The sequence below is a fragment of the Suricata suricatta genome, chromosome 12 (genome assembly GCF_006229205.1).
Source record: "Suricata suricatta isolate VVHF042 chromosome 12, meerkat_22Aug2017_6uvM2_HiC, whole genome shotgun sequence".
Classification (NCBI taxonomy): Eukaryota; Metazoa; Chordata; class Mammalia; order Carnivora; family Herpestidae; genus Suricata; species Suricata suricatta.
The window spans coordinates 17360454-17377386 of record NC_043711.1 but is presented as its reverse complement, the minus strand read 5'-3'; the positions used below and the strand labels follow the sequence as shown (position 1 = coordinate 17377386).

The 16933-nt window shown below is 46.7% G+C and overlaps 2 protein-coding genes and 1 long non-coding RNA gene across 7 annotated transcripts in view; 1 reads left to right on the top strand and 2 right to left on the bottom strand.

Annotated features, from left to right (window-relative positions):
• The window catches only part of ATRIP (ATR interacting protein), a 12829-nt gene extending 839 nt beyond the window's left edge, over window positions 1–11990 (bottom strand). Inside the window, exons 1-8 of the mRNA XM_029917871.1 lie at window positions 11339–11990; window positions 9361–9491; window positions 7633–7803; window positions 5689–5807; window positions 4375–4532; window positions 3004–3099; window positions 2576–2705; window positions 1676–2383 (exon numbers count right to left, since the gene is read on the bottom strand). Coding sequence (XP_029773731.1) covers window positions 1676–2383; window positions 2576–2705; window positions 3004–3099; window positions 4375–4532; window positions 5689–5807; window positions 7633–7803; window positions 9361–9491; window positions 11339–11585 — 1760 coding nt within the window. The 5' untranslated portion in view covers window positions 11586–11990. The remainder of the gene's footprint in view (window positions 1–1675; window positions 2384–2575; window positions 2706–3003; window positions 3100–4374; window positions 4533–5688; window positions 5808–7632; window positions 7804–9360; window positions 9492–11338) is intronic.
• The window catches only part of CCDC51 (coiled-coil domain containing 51), a 19973-nt gene continuing 8509 nt past the window's right edge, over window positions 5470–16933 (top strand). The window contains exons 1-5 of one of the 5 annotated variants that reach the window (XM_029919136.1): window positions 5470–5907; window positions 6526–6660; window positions 9450–9598; window positions 11163–12204; window positions 16096–16187. The gene's annotated coding sequence lies outside the window, so the exon portion shown is untranslated. Of the gene's footprint in view, window positions 5908–6525; window positions 6661–9449; window positions 9599–11162; window positions 12205–16095; window positions 16188–16747; window positions 16848–16933 lie in introns of those variants that run through there. The other 4 variants (XM_029919133.1, XM_029919141.1, XM_029919139.1 and 1 more) reach the window with 4 other exon arrangements.
• LOC115275397 lies at window positions 14773–16722 on the bottom strand. Its single transcript, XR_003901548.1, has 4 exons — window positions 16613–16722; window positions 16478–16533; window positions 16308–16395; window positions 14773–14987 (listed from the first exon to the last, which is right to left on the bottom strand). It is a non-coding gene; the product is annotated as an uncharacterized LOC115275397 (long non-coding RNA).

The window sequence follows — 16933 nt, the reverse complement described above, 5'->3', positions numbered from 1 at the left end:
CTGAAACTATCTGGAAGAAAAATCCATCTTTATGTATGACACAGTAGTTTCTAAATTATTTTTAGATAGGATCAGAGCCTTAAAAAATGTTTTTTCCAGCATCCCCAAACACACAATAGAGAATAGTCCTGTTTTGTTTGAAGCTGGGGATGAGACCTCTTTGCTCAAAAGCCCCTGCCTTCCAGTACCCTGGAAATGACCCAGGACCATGGCTACACCAGATATGGTAGGAAGACATGGGTCTGAAGGGATGATTTTTCCTCAAGCCTGGGTGGGCAAAGTTACCCTTTATGAGACTGCTGCTTGCCTGGCTACTTGGGTTGTATCACACACTCCTGTAGAGAGCCTTGGTGGCACGTGTCCTTAGCTGTCACTCCAAGGTGAGCAGGAAGCTGTGTGGTAGTGGGGTTCATCCTGCAAGACGTAGGAATTCTGAAGCACTGAGTGGGAGGTGGTGCCAGACTGTGACCAAGGGCAAATCAGGGAGACTGGCTAGAAACTCAGCCTGCATGTTCTCTCTATTCATACAGCAAATACTGAGTGCTTACAGTGAGCCAGGCTCCATGCTAGGTGTGGGGATGCAGGGCTCTGAGGCTCACATGAGCCAGTGAACAGAAGGCATCTGTCTGGCCTATGGTAAGCGTCCATTAAATAGCTGTTTTTTCATGTCCTTGTGGACAAGCTCAACAGGAATGAAATGATGGTGTATCGACCAAGAGAACTGGTAGAAAGTGGTTCCTGGAATTCATTTAACAAATATGAAGTAAGCAACCAGCTGCTGTGAGGTGGGTCCATGCCAGACCCGTCGGGTGACGGTTCTGTACCTGTTATGGGGCCCACAGTACGCTGCAGTACTGTGTCCGGCTCTGAGGACCACCTTTAGGATGGATCATACCGGCTGGAATATCTTCAGAAGGAAACCAGGATCCAGAAGTGTTTTGGGGAAACAAGTATGCTAAGCTCAGAGACAAAAGCTTAAGGTAAGTGCAGCCAGTGGAGTTACTCCAAATAGAACCGGTCTCTTGGTGGAGTGCTGAGGTGGTGGAGCAGGGGGCGGGGAGAGACAGGATTTTTGGATGGAGGAGGAGATGGGCTAGATGGTGTTTAGAGTTCCTCCCAGTCTTGAGGCTCTGAAATCCCAAGTCAGGAATTTATGACAATAGTGTTGATGAGCTAGGTTCACTATACAACCACTTCCAACAAACCTTATGTAACCTATGACTCCTGCCAGAGTTGGGCACAATGAGGATGGGGACATTCCCAGCAAGGTCAGGTGATGGGCTCCAGACCTACCTCACACCCTCTCACCCTCTGTTTCCTTAGGGAACCCCACCAAACTTAAATCCCCACCTGATCCATGGCCTAGGTTCAAGGCTCTTGGTTCAGTTTTTGTCTGTCCTAGGGGCAGGACACTTTTCCATAGTGTCTTAAAAGCTTTCATCACATGTGTCTTTTGCTTACCTGCTGTACAGAGGCCTAATTCAGCCAAGTAAACCATTTCCTTGGTTCTCCTAATACCTGGCCCCATTTTCCATCACTTCAGAGCTCCCTGAACAAGGCCTCACAACATAAAACCAAGGCTTAGCACTGAGCAATATAGACAAGATGTGGGCAAAGTACAAGGGCCACAGGACAGACCTCAAGAGATCAGGTAAGACCCACAAAGAATCATGACTCCCATGCTATGTTATACCTGGGCAGGAAATCAAAGGAAGTGTTTTCTGCTAATTTCACCAAAATCTTAAGACACTGGCTCAGGACACTGGCTTGAAGGTGACCTGTTGCTCCAGAGGAGAAAGTCAACAGTTGAAGAAGCATCTTCAGTAGCGGATGCTGGCCTTGGTCTTCGGTAAGCCCCTTGGGGACTGATGACACATCCTCGTGATCTTGTCTGTGAACCAGACTCGGATTTCCTTCCCTAGTGGCAGAATCCACCCCTGCATCTGACAATAATAGGTGGACGACCGCCCCGCTGTGGCACACCAGGTGCTGAAGAACAGTAAGTGAAGCCACAGAGAAGCCTTCCAGGTTGCACAGTGAGTCCTCGAGGCTGGCCTCTCCCCCAGCGCTCATGCAGGAGGAGCTCGTCGGTGAGTCTGCAGGCGCTCCACTTCTCCTGACTGCCACCAGATTTTGCAGAGCCTGGCAGTGTAAGGCGATGAAGAACTGTACCAGGGGGAGGAGATGCACGGCCCCGGGGAGCTGGCAGAGTGGGAAGGCCCTTCTGCCTCCCTCTGCGGGGTCTCCCTCACATGAGCCTTTGTCCCTGGCAACCAGGTTCAATCCAGTGAGTGCCAGGTTCTGAGCTTCTCTGAGGGCCAAGTGGGGAAATGGCCCATCGCGAGAACCTGTGGTCCTCAGGCTTGGAATCCCAGTCAAGGTACTAGCAGCAAATACAAAAGAAAACACACAAGTGTGAGATGGAGACAAGGTCAAGGGCCCCAAACAACCTGTCGACCAAATTCTCTAGTTTCCCTACCCAGCACACAGACCTCCCAGGCTGGCCAGGACCAGAAAGGAACCTGCTTCCTGGGAACTCCTTCCTAAATGAGCTTTTTAGGAGTCTGAGGCTTACCTGCCGTATGCCAGTGGCTGCAGTAGGGTGCTGGCAGGGGCCTCAGAACAACTGCTCACGAGGTGGCACAGACCTAGGGACGACCCTGGTATCAAAGGCTGCTTCAGGAGAAGGTTTATCAAAATGGAACCTGCAGAAGACAAGGTGATTCTAGACGGTTCTGACAAGGGAGGCCTTTTCTGTGTCTTCAGAAGGAAAAGAGGATTCCTTGGATGCTACCTGTCCCCTAAACTGCCACTGAGCCCCACGGGGATGCCTGTGGGTGTTGAGGGCTCTGGGACATACGTGCTCTTGGTCCCTTCTATTTTATAGTCTTCTGCTTAAGTCACAGATTGTTACTCCCCTGGACCCTCTGAAGGACTGCCTGGAGTGCTGGTTCTCAGAGGCAATGCTACCGCAGCACCGCAGAGGACGCAGGGCTCTGGTACCTTGAGTGTCTGATCTCTGCATCAAGCTGTCAACAAGACTTTTCTGTGAGTCTTCTTGCTTAATGGGGTCACCTCCCAGATTGTGGCTCTTATTCTCTACAATTAAATAAAATGTAAATCAAACTTGAGCACAAAAACACAGGCATATTGAAACTCTTGAACATAACGAGTTTTACTCTTTTTTTTTTTCTTAAGTAAACTCTACTCCCAATATGGGGCTTGAACACATGACTCTGAGATCGAGAGTCCCATGCTCTATGGATGAGTCAGCCAGGCACCCCATAATGAGTTCACAACAGAGACTGTTCTACTTCCTCAACCTTGGGTCAAAACAAGAACCAGAGCAACTCAAGAACCCTTGCATCATTGCCTTCCTCGTGAAGAATAGGAACTCATACGAGGAAAGGAAAGGAAAAGAAAGTTGTTTGCCCCACTTTAAGATGATGCAATAACATAAAAGCAGTAACCAAAACCACTTATTATGTGCCAGACAGACCCTGTTCTAAGAGCTTTACCCATGTTAGCTCAGTTGTTCCTCAAAGCAACCCTGAGGAGGTGTTATCATGAGCTCTATTTTACATTTAGGGAAACCGAGGCACAGGGGTTAAGGGGCTTGCTCCAATCACATAAGCCAACAAGCAGTGTCACTGGGACTCCTGGCAGCCTGGTGGGCTCCAGTGCCTGCTCATAACACTATCCTATACTGTTCCTGTAGCTGCCAGATGCCCAAACTGTGAGTGGCTGAGGTTCTCAGAGGTGGCATGAGGGCCACTGACTTGAAAGGGTTGATGGTGATGGGAGAGAGGTGATGTATTGGAATGACAAACGGACACAGCACATTCTAGACTGTTTCCCTCTATAAAACAGTAGCATGCCCTCGGTCTGGACCCACTGTGTTTCTGGCACTTCAATGGATGGTGACTGAGGAGGTATGAAAATAAGCCTGCAAATTCTACACACACTTCTCTTCAAAATGTGCAGCCTAGTTTCCTTCCCCTTGAACGTGGCTTCTAGCAAACAGAATGTGGCAAAAGTGATGCTATGGAACTTCTAAGGCTAGGCCATAAAAGGGATAGCTCCCACTTAGCTCTCTCTGGTTTGTTAGCTCTGGAGGAGGTCATCCACCAGTTATGAGGTCACCCAAGTAGCTCTGGAGAGAGACCCACATGTGGAGAAGAACTCCGTTGCCCATCATGTAAGCGAGCCACTTTGAATAGATCCTCCAGCCCCAGACAAGCCTTCAGTGATTCCTGTCCCCACAGAGACAAACCATCTCCTCTTCGCTCTGTCAGAACCAGGAGAAGTACTTATTGTTTTAAGCCACAAGGTTGAATAATCAGTTACACGGCAAAAGATGACAGACTGACTTACCCTCTCTGCCCACCAGGGCCTTGCATCCTGGTTCTGTCTGGAAGAGGTGGGGAAGGGACATGTTAGCACTAAAAGACTCCTTTGTAGGGAATGATGGCTTTCCGAATTGTGGAGAACATGCTTCCGGCTTTAGAGCCACAGAAGGGCTTTTCCTAGGACTGGAAAAAGTTAATTATGAAAGCAAAGTAATGATTCTGCTAAAACCACTTAACATACTTGGTTGTAAAACTTCTAACAAATGTGCAACTTTTCATGTTTAAATGTTAAACTTGCTCCGGCCCATGGCCAATAGTCTGGGTGCTTTGACCAAAGGTTTTATCTATTATATGTTAGTCATTCTTTGTCAGGATAGCAGTGCAAAATTCAAGGCATTTTGACCCAAATGGTTGAAAAGCTGTCATTTCCGTACACTTCTAATCACCCAAAAACATAGGCCATAATTCCATTACAACTTCCAATTCCACTGAATTCTGTTTAATGTGGAGCAACCTCTTATTTAATAGCTCCCAGGGGCTGAATTCAAAGATTTTCAGGAGAAAGAGGGTCATTAAAAGGCATGTTGTGTCTTGCAACTTGAAAACAGCCAGTTCCTCGGCGCCAGGGTTTTATGGTAGGGGAGCAGTCTTAACCCCCAGAGTGCGTCAGACAGTGCCAAGGGCTGTCTGTCAGAGATGTGACAGACGAGGTGACGCTGGACCCCTGTGCTCTCCTGTCTTATCTGGACTAGGCTAGGCAAGGAGAGTTTAATTCCACACCCTGCCCATTATCAGGAAGGCAGCAGAATGTTCAATATTCAGAAAAAGACACTGACACATACTGTTCAAATTTCAAGGCTGGTTATCAACGGTGTGCCAGATGCCTCTGGCAGGCAGGGGACAGGACAAGACCATTAACAAGCCAATCGCATCTACAGCAAAGGCAGGGCTAGTAGACAAAAGGCCCAAGGCAGCAAATGAGAAAAAATATTCCAAGTGGTTGGGACTGAAAGAAATACACTGAAACTTGGGGCAAAATCGATTATTTGAAACAAATTACATAAATATGAAGACTGGGTCAGCCCAAAAGTTCAGAGAGCATCTTCACAGCCCTTTTTTAGTCCTGAGTATAAAGTCCTGTGGAGAGGAAGCTCTTCTAGAGTGTGAGGCCTTTGTGCTGTGATGCGCCCAGCCGTTCAAGCCTCATCTAAACTACCTTCGAGGCCTTCAGGAAAGAGGATCTACGTCCAGATGGCAAAGTTTAAATGGCCTTCATTTGAGACTAGCCAATAAACTAATAAACCATGCAAAACAACTCTCCCTCCGGCACCATCCTTACCTGGCATGGAGAATGGAGGGGGCGGCCAACTTATTTGCTCGTTCACTGCTTTGAAGCTTTGTCCTTAATTCATTCATCTCTGCATCTTTAAATTGGAGTTCAGACTGCAATGACTGGAGCTGGAAGGCAAAGGCAACATACTTATGGTGACCCGTCACACATGCAAAAATATCTCTGGGCTTCAACGTCTCAAGCTCGTAAAGGAAAACAAAACGAGAAGTAAGTATGAAAGTCCGCTGTGACAAAGATGCCCTATGATATCAAGTTTTCCCCTTCTTCCTCAAGACAGCATGGTTTTCTAGGAAGACATTTTGACCTGAACTATTGCAAGGTAGTTTGTGAAGGTTCAGATACCATTTACTCAGCCTCTCTAAACTTTGGCTTATCTGTAACACAAACCCCTGTCTTCGTGGTTGGGGGGATTAAATAGGACAGATGAACGTGAAAAACCCAGCCTAGAGCTTGGTAAGGTGCCTTACTGCACAGTAACATGTCGGCTTTTAATGGATGTAGTGGTGCGCGATTCCAGGTCTTCTTGAAATTTTACCAAAACCCCACGCAGCACAGGGAGGCCTGCTCTGGCCACGGCCGGCAGTAACTGCTGTTACCCCTGAGCACACTCTGCACCGGGCACAGCACCAGTCACGGCACTGGGCCCAGCAAGTGTGGGGCTGTTTAAGACTTACAGCAACCCTTCTAGTTATTTCCTGGGACAGATAATGGAAATGAATCACAGAGCTGAAGTCATGACCCTGAGGGCTCCATTCATATGTGATAAAGCCCGGATTCAAACTCTAGTTTGTCTGATTACAACTCCCTTGCTCTTCATCATGACAGGGAAGGACAGCTACTACTGTTAGTGCTGGCCACAGGTTACTGCTTCTTTAAAGTTTGCTAATTTGCTGAATGAATGGCAGAATAAGACTCATTCCTTGAGACTGAAGCCTTGGCAAATGCTGAAGGAAAGTGGTGGTATGTATGGACACCTACTAATTCCTTCCCACAACAGCAACTCCCTCCCCTGAGGAACAATCATTTCCCTACCTCTGTGTGACTTCAATGAGAGCTGTCATCTCTGTGGTTACAGTGACGGGTCAGGGACAGGCACCTGACCCAGGTTAGACCAATGAAGGAGCCCAAGTTTTCAGTCTGCTCTGGAGCTATGAAATATGAGCCCAGGAGCTTCTGGAGAACACATCCTTTACCATAAGGATGGAGCCTGTCTACAGACTAGTAGTAAAGATGAATCCTGGCAAAGCTCAAGTCATTCAAGGCCCCAGCACACCTGTTTTTTCCCAGACTTAGTTATGGAAATTAATACATTTCCTTTTGGCCTAAGCTAGGTCAACTGAGTTTCTGATCTGCCAAAAAGTTCTTACTTTTTTTATTTAAAAAAAAATTTTTTTTAATGTTTTAAATTTATTTTTAATACAGAGAGAGACAGAGCATGAAAGGGGGAGGGTCAGAGAGAGAGGGAGACACAGAATCGGAAGCAGGCTCCAGGCTTTGAGCTAGCTGTCAGCACAGAGCCTGATGTGGGGCTCGAACCCACGAACGTGAGATCTGACCCGAGCTGAAGCCGGAGGCTTAACCGACTGAGCCACCCAGGCGCCCCCAAAAAGTTGTTACTTATGTCTGTTTCTGAAAAGTCTAAGCTATTGATTTATTCCTGTCAAAACCAACTACCACAACTACCACAGCAAAGCAGTTTCAACTAAGTCCTTTTACAAACCACATGCAGAGCCTGGAAAAAAAGTATATGCAATTAACTGATAGCAGAAATTATTTAAGACAAAAAGCCTGTCAAAATCTTCCCAGAAGATTTACAGGCTCTTTGGTCATTATTGCTTCTAAAAGAACTCAGTGAGCAGGCAAAGCTTGTGTCCAAAAGAAGAAGGAAACAAAAAAAAAAAGGAAAAAGGGAAAAAAGCAGCTCTGGGTCACCTTTTTGGAAAATTCCTTTTCTTTGTCACTGAGTGCTTGAGTTTTCTCTTGTTCAAGGAGGAAATGTGATCTTCTCTGTTCCTCTAGAATGGATTCTGTCTGATGCAGTGAGTCCCGCAAAATTTTTATTTCTCCATTTTTAATGAGAACTTCTTCTTCCATTGCTTTCATCTGTAAATCCCAAATCAATCTGTGAAAAGCTTGTAAGAAAGTTATATATGTACTTGTTTTCAACATAGCTGGGGAGATGGAGAAAGCACACGTACACCACGTTCTACAGACCAATGATGAGCCCTCAAAATACATCCATACCAACTAGTTAATCATCATGGTCAGCGAGGCCCGTTCACAGGACAGGTGACCTTCAGAAAGCTTTAGGACACACATGCAGATTTTGTAGGTTCTAGTGAGCATTAAACAATCTGGACCACACACTTCAGAGATCTCAAATTTCATACTTTGTTCCTAGTTTTCTTAGGGACTTACAGATGGTCACGTAAAGGATGTCTGCTTTTTTGCAAAACTGCTAATGAATACAGTAGCCATTATGATGTTGTGTTCCTTATATAAGATCTATGCTAGGGGCGCCTGGGTGGCTCAGTCGGTTAAGCGTCCGGCTTCAGCTCAGGTCATGATCTCACGGTTCGTGGGTTTAAGCCCCACGTCAGGATCTGTGCTGACAGCTAGCTCAGAGCCTGAAGCCTGTCTTCAGATTCTGTATCTCCCTCTCTCTCTGATCCTCCCCTGCTTGCACTGTCTCTGTCTCTCAAAAAAAGATATATGCTATAAATTTGTCTCAGTGCTATGACAGAAAGTTTTGAATCTCTTTTTGGATATGATGTAGTTTCCTTTCTTGCCTAATTATTAGGAACTAGGATTTGGTTTCTTTTAGTTTAAATTTTCTGGCTTTCTTTCCCCAGCCTTCTCTCATTTCATATAAGAAAGTTATATATGTACTTGTTTCAACATAGCTGGGGAGATGGAGAAGCACATGTACACCATGTTCTACAGACCAATGAAGCGTCAAAATATATCCATACCAACTAGTTAATCATCATGGTCAGCGAGGCCCGTTCACAGGACAGGTGACATTCAGAAAGCTTTAGGAGACACTGTCATTCACACATGCAGATTCTGTAGGTTCTAGTGAGTATTAAATAATCTGGACTTTGGACAAATCTGGACTCTTGTTTTATTTTATTTTTATTTTATTTTTTAGTTTATTTGAGAGAGGGAGAGCAAGTGGGGGAGGGGCAGGAAGGGATGGAGAGCAAGAACCCCAAGCAGGCTCCTCCCTGTTCATGCGCAGAGCCTGATGCAGGGCTTGAGCCTATGAACCATGAGATCATGACCTGAGCTAAAAACAAGAGTCAGTCACTTAACTGACTTGAGCCACCTAGGGGCCCCTGGACTCTTGTTTTAAAACTTTTATGTATTTTAGAGGTACCTGGGTGGTTCAGTTGGTTAAGCATCTGACATCAGCTCAGGTCATGATCTCAGTTTGTGGGTTCAAGCCCCGTGTTGCAGTCTGTGCTGAAAGTTCAGAGCCTGGAGCCTGCTTTAGATTCTGTGTCTCCCTCTCTCTCTGAGCCTCCTCTGCTCGCTCTCTCTCTCTCTCTCTCAAAAATGGATAAACATTAAAAAAAACGTTTATATATTTTATTCTACAATGCTTTATAACACATGCATAAGTGCATAAATTAGCTATAAAAACCACAGGTCACTTACCTTTTCTTTAAGTTCTTTGTATTGTGCCTGAAGTACCTCTAATTCAAAATTATCTTTAACTGGAACATATTCTCTGTTTTTTCCTGCAGGAGTCTTTGACATCCCATCTAATCTGGGGACCTTATGAATATCTGTAAAAAAACAGTTCCCATATACTTTTCAGGATCCAACATTTTCCCACTTTTGCCAGTCAATGCTGAAAACAATCACTCTTGAAAGCAAATTAGAGAAAGATCTAGTAAGTAACGTAGGTATTTTCCAACATAAGAACATGATTCAAACTCATAAACAGACTATGAAATGAAATCCTTATGAAATAACAGATCCTGCCGCCACCACCCCCCAACTCCCCACCCCTCAATTTGAAAAGTATCATCTAAAGGCTGAAAAGGTGCTGTGGGGACCGCACTGGTCAGAACTTGGTGATCTGTTATTTGACACTATTTACTGAGCACCTGTATCTATACCTACTGAGCAAGCACAAGGCACAATCTAGTCTCTAAAGGTACAATGGTGAGCAAAATGGATACAGTCCTTACACTCATGGAGCTTATAGGACATTCTAAAATAATCAGACAGATAATTAAAATTACAACTCTGATAAGAGCTACACAAGAGAACAAGGATAGGAAAGCCAAGTATACAGATCCAACTGGAATGATTGGAAGGCTTCCCCAGGAAGTGATGACCAAGGTGAGAGCTGAAGAACAAGCAGGGATGAAGCAGATGCGTGGGGATGGGGAATGCATGGAAAGGATACTTAGTGTATGAGAAAGAACAATGTGCAATTTTTGTATTGTGAGGAAACTGGGAGAACTCAAGAAATTATGGCAGGTTATATGGCTCGAACCCAGAGAGTGGGAAAGGGCCAGACCATGCTGGGCCTTGTAGGACAGGATATGGACTTTGATCTTTATACTGGAGGCAGTGGAAAGTTATGAAAAGGTTTTCAGTAGGGATGTTCACTTGTATCTGTGCTAAACAAAGCCACGTTTGAGTTGTGAAAAGATCACTCTAGCTGTGGTGTAAAGTCTGACTTGAGGACTCAAGAAGAGAAACGGGGAGACCATGTAGCAGATTATCATCCAGAGGATAGAATGATTAGAATGGTAGAGATAATGGAAAGAGGATGGGTTCCAGAGATGGATTAAGAAGATATAGTTACAGGACCTGGAAAGGAATCAGATGTATGGTCAAGGAAGGGGAACTGCCGTTTTGTGTCACCTGAAGGAGAAGTGGTACTAGTCATAGTTGTACAGAATATTTGGTCATTAATGAACGTCTTCTGAATGCTTTGCCAGGCACCATGCTGGCAATACTGGAGAATGACTGGGTTTCCAGAAGATGAATGTGCCCCCTAAACAATCTTTCTGTGAGTCCCACAAGATTTCACTCATTCACCAGGTAGAAAGTAAGCTCCCGAAGAAATGAGTTTTCGTCTTTTGTTCATTGCTAAGTGTGCTGCAGGTTCCTAAGGTTTTGGACACCTAGTACAATTCACTAGTTGTATAAAGGATAAACCTCTTTCATCTCCTGCCTCAACTAGGCCCTTATGTTCATGTGGCCCAAGGAGGACAGTAATCTTTGTTAGATGTAAAGCCTTTCAAACCTGTCACAAGAATGGGTCCCCATGCATAGGTAGTGATGGTTCTGATGATGGTGGTAGTTGTGTTCCAAAGATCTTTGCCTGGAACCAAGAACTTCCTGGCCCAAACTTTAACTACAGGAAAATGTTAACTGAGCTTTCTGTATTTCAAATCAGCTGTTTGACATTCTTGATAACAGTTCTCCTCTACTCAAAGGACCTTCTGGGCCACAACCGCTGCCTAAATGAAGCCGTTCCTATATTTCGAGAAGAGCAGTGTGGGTGCAAGACACCAGGGCAGCGGTCGCCGTGGGGTTCCGAAGCCACAGCCATCAAGTAGGTCTGGCGAGGTCTGCACCACCCTCCGGGGAAAAGACCCCGAGGCGCACTCACTGGACACGTCCCGAGGAGCGGCCGGGCACTGGCTCAGGGCCTGCGACGCGAGAGTGTCGAGTTCCTCCAGGTCGTCGGCGGTGAAATCTCCGTGCGCGCTGAACGGGTCTTCGGGGTCCGGTGCGACGGCCGCAGGGAAGCCCCGGGCTCGCTTGCTCGGAGGGTGCCCGATGCTGGGCGGCGGGCCAGAGCTAGGCGCCGGGAACCCGCTCCGCCTCCTGCTGCCCGGCGCGGGGACTCCAGCCATGCCTCCGGGGGTCAGTGTCCCAGGGCACGGAGGAAGACCTGGTCGCCGCGAGGCGGGAGGGCTGGACCAACGGCCCGCGCGCCCTCGCACACCTCAGCCGCTAGGGCCACGCCCCCGAGCCCACGGGCCAATCGGCTGCCAGCTGGCCGGCGCGGAAGAATGACCTAAGCCGAACGCGTCTCAGTGCTCTGCTGAGTGCCGGCCTTTCTCTGTGTCCCCGCCCTCCCTGCCGGGTTCTGCCCCGCGCTCAAATACCCGCGGCCAGATGTCCGTCGTGGGCTCTGTGCACCGCTACCCGCGTTACTAAGGAGCGGGGCCGAGGCTCACCAACCTCACAGCGCGAGTGCCTCTGCGCCGCCTCTCTGGCATCCCGTATACAGCCGTGCGGGAGTTCGCCGTGACATTCACACGTACACCTGTGAATCGAGACCCGCAGCATTCAGGGGTTTGGTCTCTGCGACGTCGCCGGTTTCCTCCCGATGGACTCGCCTCTCACATACCCAGAGGCTCTCTCGAGGAGAAAGGAGTCTGGGAGAGCGGGGTTGGGTGAAGAGTATGAATACACCTTTGGTGAGCAGGCATCTTAGAGAACAGTAAATGTTTTGAATGTGCGTTTGAGGTAGGTCTGGGGAAGGGTGTAAGAAAAAGGGGTGATCCTGAGAACGATGTGCGCGTTGGGAGAATGTGGGAACTCTCAGGCTGTTAACATTCGTTCATTTCTCTGAGAGTGGCTGAGTGTTTTTGTCCCAAGGACATGTCAAAAATGATTGAGGCTCAGGAAGTCAAGAAAGGCCCATTGGAAATGGCACCTGGGTTGTCCTGCAGGTTGGGTAGGAGTTATTGAGTTAGCAAGGAGGCTGGCGTACAAGACTACTTAGACAAGAATGCAACACCGACATGGAGGCCACACAAATGCCAGGTAGGAGTTGTGGCAAAGAGAGAAGGTAAGGCTTCAAAAAGGAGCAGGATTCGCACAGGATTTTATTGGGCAGCCATGGTGTGCAGGACAGTTAGAAGGAACAGGGTGTTCCTTGGACAGTTAGTGCCAAACTTAGCTTGTAAGTGTCCTATGAATGTTTATGAAAACCGTAAATGAAAGGGATATAGTTGTCAGGATTTGGAAGGTCTTGAATACCTGAGTTTAGTTTTTGAGACAACTAGTAGGTTCCCTCAGATAGCTGCCCAAATGTTGAAGGCTTAAGTCTTCATTGCTGCAGGTCTGTGGTCTCATAACGAGATAGGATTGTACTTCATTTGTCAGAAAGGATTAAGTTCCACCAAATAACAGTAGTAGCTGTCAGGGGCAGTGTGCTGGCACTGGCTCAGAAGGGTTGTTCTCAGGGGCGCCTGGGTGGCTCAGTTGGTTAAGTGTCTGGCTTTGGCTCAGGTCATGATCTCACGGTTCTGTGCTGACAGCTAGCTCAGAGCTTGGAGCCTGCTTCAGATTCTGTTATCTCCCTCTCTCTCTGACCCTCCCCTACTTGTGCTGTCTCTTTCTCTCTCAAAAATAAACAACAACAACAACAAAAAAACCATTAAAAAAAGCAGGGGGGTTGTTCTCAGCCCCACACGGAATGCCTGAAGTCCAAAGGTAGTCCAAAGGTGTGTGGGCTGTGCAACTTTCCAGGAGAGGATAAAGTAGGCCAGCCCTTTATCCTCTTCTGTTAAATCAGGTACCTTTCAGTCATAATAGGCTTCAGTCTATAAAAACTTTTCCCAGTTCTGACTTAGCAAAATCTGACTAGTTCCAGAGCCCCTTTTGAAAACAAACGATCAGAGAAAGCTTAGCATTATTAGCATAATTTCCAATGGTATCAAGGGCCTAGAGGGGAAATCCAAAGACTTGTGCCTCTGAATTGTTCCAATATATATATTGGAATGCAATATATATATGCATTTAGTATACATTATGGCCTCTGTCTCCTCCAGTTTCTTCTCTTGGAGTCAAGGGTGATAATCAACAAATATTAGGAGAAAAAATTAAATAGTAACAGTTGCGACTACTACTTTACGTAGTGATAGGGATGAGCAAGAGGCAGAGGCAAGAGTTGGTGACAATGGTGAGGCAGCTTGCTTGCAATGTAGACCACTGTGTTGGAGGATGGATAGGGAATGAATGGTGAGTATCAGAGGATAGGGAGTGGCATCCAGATCCCTTAGGGACTGACTGGTCATTGTAGGGACTCTAGCTTTTGCCTTAAGAAGCCACTGAAGGGGCGCCTGGGTGGCTCAGTCGGTTGAGCCTCCGGCTACGGCTCAGGTCAGATCTCACGTTTGTGGGTTCGAGCCCCGCGTCGGGCTCTGTGCTGACAGCTAGCTCAGAGCCTGGAGCCTGCTTCCGGTTCTGTGTCTCCTTCTCTCTCTGCCCCTCCCCCTTTCATGCTTTGTCTCTCTCTCTATCAAAAATAAATAAAACATTAAAAAAAATTAAAAAAAAAAAAAGAAGCCACTGAAGTATTCTGAGGCAAGGAGAAAGAAAACTATGACTCTATGGTTTAACAAACATTCTGTTCTGAGTGAAGGTTAAACTGTAGGGGAGCAAGGGTAAGGGCAGGAAGACAATGGATGTGATTGCAATAATCCAGGTGAGGGATTTTAGGTCAGAATGGGAGAGTGATACTACAGGGGGCCAGATTTAATTTTGCTGATGGGTTGAATGTGGCATATATGACACAAAAACCTAGCAAAGACCTTTGTGAAGCCCAAGGGGTAAATCCAGACCTGGCGGTTTCAGAATAAGGCTTGGTTCGTAAAAACTTTCAGGAAAGTCTCCGTTCCCATTTTATAATGTGTATTGTACGTATTAATGTTGCCCTCCTCCACAACAGAGAAATTCCTTGACAACAGAAATCACTCTTAGGTGTATGTGCAGCCTGTACTCAGCAGACTCCTCACACAAAAGACGAACAATCCCATTACAACAAATGGCAACATGGAGGTCATAACAGAGAAAGATGTTTTTTCTTCCCCCAAAGCACAAATTCTCCCATTAGCCTCATGTATTGTTTTACATCGGGTATACAACTATACAAAAACAACCATTTCAAATGAGTTGGTTTAATTCCAGGTGGAACAGAGTTCAGGACAGAACAAAGGCTGAAGAGCACACACTGGCAGGATTTTGAGCTAAGTTTACTCTGACCTCACAACAAAGGTAGAAATGAGTGAATGATAAGAGAACATGAGCCACTGTATAATTGACTGATTTTATTATTTTTTTACAAAACCTTATTCTTAAATGTACAACGGGATCTAAGACAACACTTCATTCTAGCTATAGGTGGCAACAGATGCTGTGGCAGGGAATCCAGAGGTTTAAACAGGAATGGAATTAAAGATCACCATTGCCTCGGGCACAAGTAACAGCTTACTTTTTGCCAGATTTCTTAATTCCACCTGTGGCTGCAAAAGGGAAAAAAAAAGTCTCAGCTAAAGAAAAATAAAGTCCTTATGACAGAAGTGCCAGGGGCCTTATATGGAAAGGCTCAACTCTTGTGCTGGGCATGCTTTTTGACACAAGCATGTATAGGACTTTCCCAATAGTCTTATTCTGGGTGATATTTGAATGAGGATGAGGCAGGGACACAAATAACGGCTGTGCCCTGGCCTGGATCTACACTGTTAAGTATTTCAAACACTAGCTCATTTAATCCTCATCCCCCATCAACCTATTTTACAGATAGTGAAATCTTAGTGAAAAGTGCTGTTCAAAGTTATAAACTTGTCTGTGAGGAAGCCAAGATTCCACCCTGGGTAGTCTGACATCCAAGTCTACATACTCAGCTGCCACATCACAGTACACCACTATATTATGATCCTGGGGTCTGCTTTACTGTCTTATTTTACTCAATTTACATTTGACTGTATAGTTAGCCCACAGTAAATAGCTTAAGAAACAGCTGGTTAACCTTCACAGATTAAAGGAAGATACAAAACACCTTACACTACAAAAGGGAATCTCAATAACTAGAATCTCAGCACTGTGAATCAAATAAAACCCACTGGGATAGCAGTCTTGGAAAGCCCTGGATGACACTCCCACCATCCCGGCCTCCAATCATCCCTAGTGCAGCTCATATAGGGCACAGATAACTACAGAAGAAATTATTCACTAGCATGATGAATGTAAACAGCACTTAAGAAGCACAAAAAAAGTTCAGGCTGTTGGGCTTGAGAAATATTTGATACGTTAACCAATTCTTCCTACATAAAAATCAGTAGAGTGGTGGGAGATTAGGTCAAAAGATCATATAGCGCAATAACACATTAAGGAGCCTGGACTTTTGTCTTTTAGTCTAGGTTCATTCAGAAGTCAAGACTCAGTATGCAAATGTATTTACTAGAAATAACAATATAAGCGGCAAATCAAGAAATGTTCTAAGCAACAGGCAGCAGTGAAATACGAATTTGGGGCAAGAAATAGTGGAGACTATTTGGAAACTCAACTCTTACGAATTTGTGTCTAAGATGTATGAATTTCTGTGTTTCCATTTCTGCTCTTTCCCTAAAGAAAAGAAGACCAGACTGCCCGGGAGAAAAGAGATTTTATTTCCAGAGACTGTCTGGCTCCCGCCCCTTCCCGCTGCTGCGAATCCAAACTAGGTGAGGGTCGTCCGCCCTAACTGACAAGTAGAACCAAGACCTCACTAACAAGACAGGAAGTAGACCAGACTGATGCTCAGAATATTTGCCCGGCTTGAACTCTATTTGGCCCTCACTTACCCAGGGGGCCCTTCCCCGCCGCCTTCGCTTTTAGCTCCTCGAGTTTCTTCTGCTCCTCTTTCTGTTTCTGCTTGAATGCCTTATCTTCCTAAGGAGAGGCAGACGGGGTTCACTCGAAGCGGATTTCCCAGTCCCTCCGCACCCGCCCACGCCTCCGCGCTCGCCCTCACCTCGTCCATCTCCTTGGCCTGCTTCTTGGGCTGCTTCAGGGGTTTCTTCTTGCCACCTGTGTGCAACACAAGCATGCTCACTTCAGGCCCCGCCGAGTCCTGTCCCTCTCCACCCCACCGCCGCAGCACACTCACCTTCGCGGCCGGACATGGCGCCTGCCGCCCCTTCCCCAGACCCTGCCACCGGAAGCGGGGCGCCTTTACCCACCCTCTGTGCCTATACCTCAGCGCGGGCCCGCTGATTGGCTCCTGGTCCGGAAGCTGTGCTCCCGCTGCCGGAAGTAACGCTGGGGGCGGGCATTAAAGGATCAGAGGTCTACTGAGTGGCGGGCGCTGGGTTGGGGTTGCGGCCCTCGCGGCGGGGCGCCAGGTACTAGGGCCTGTCTTGCCGGGGGAGGGTCCGGAAGCCGGGAGGGGTGCTTAACCGGAAGGCGCTGGGTCTGGGACAGTGCATGG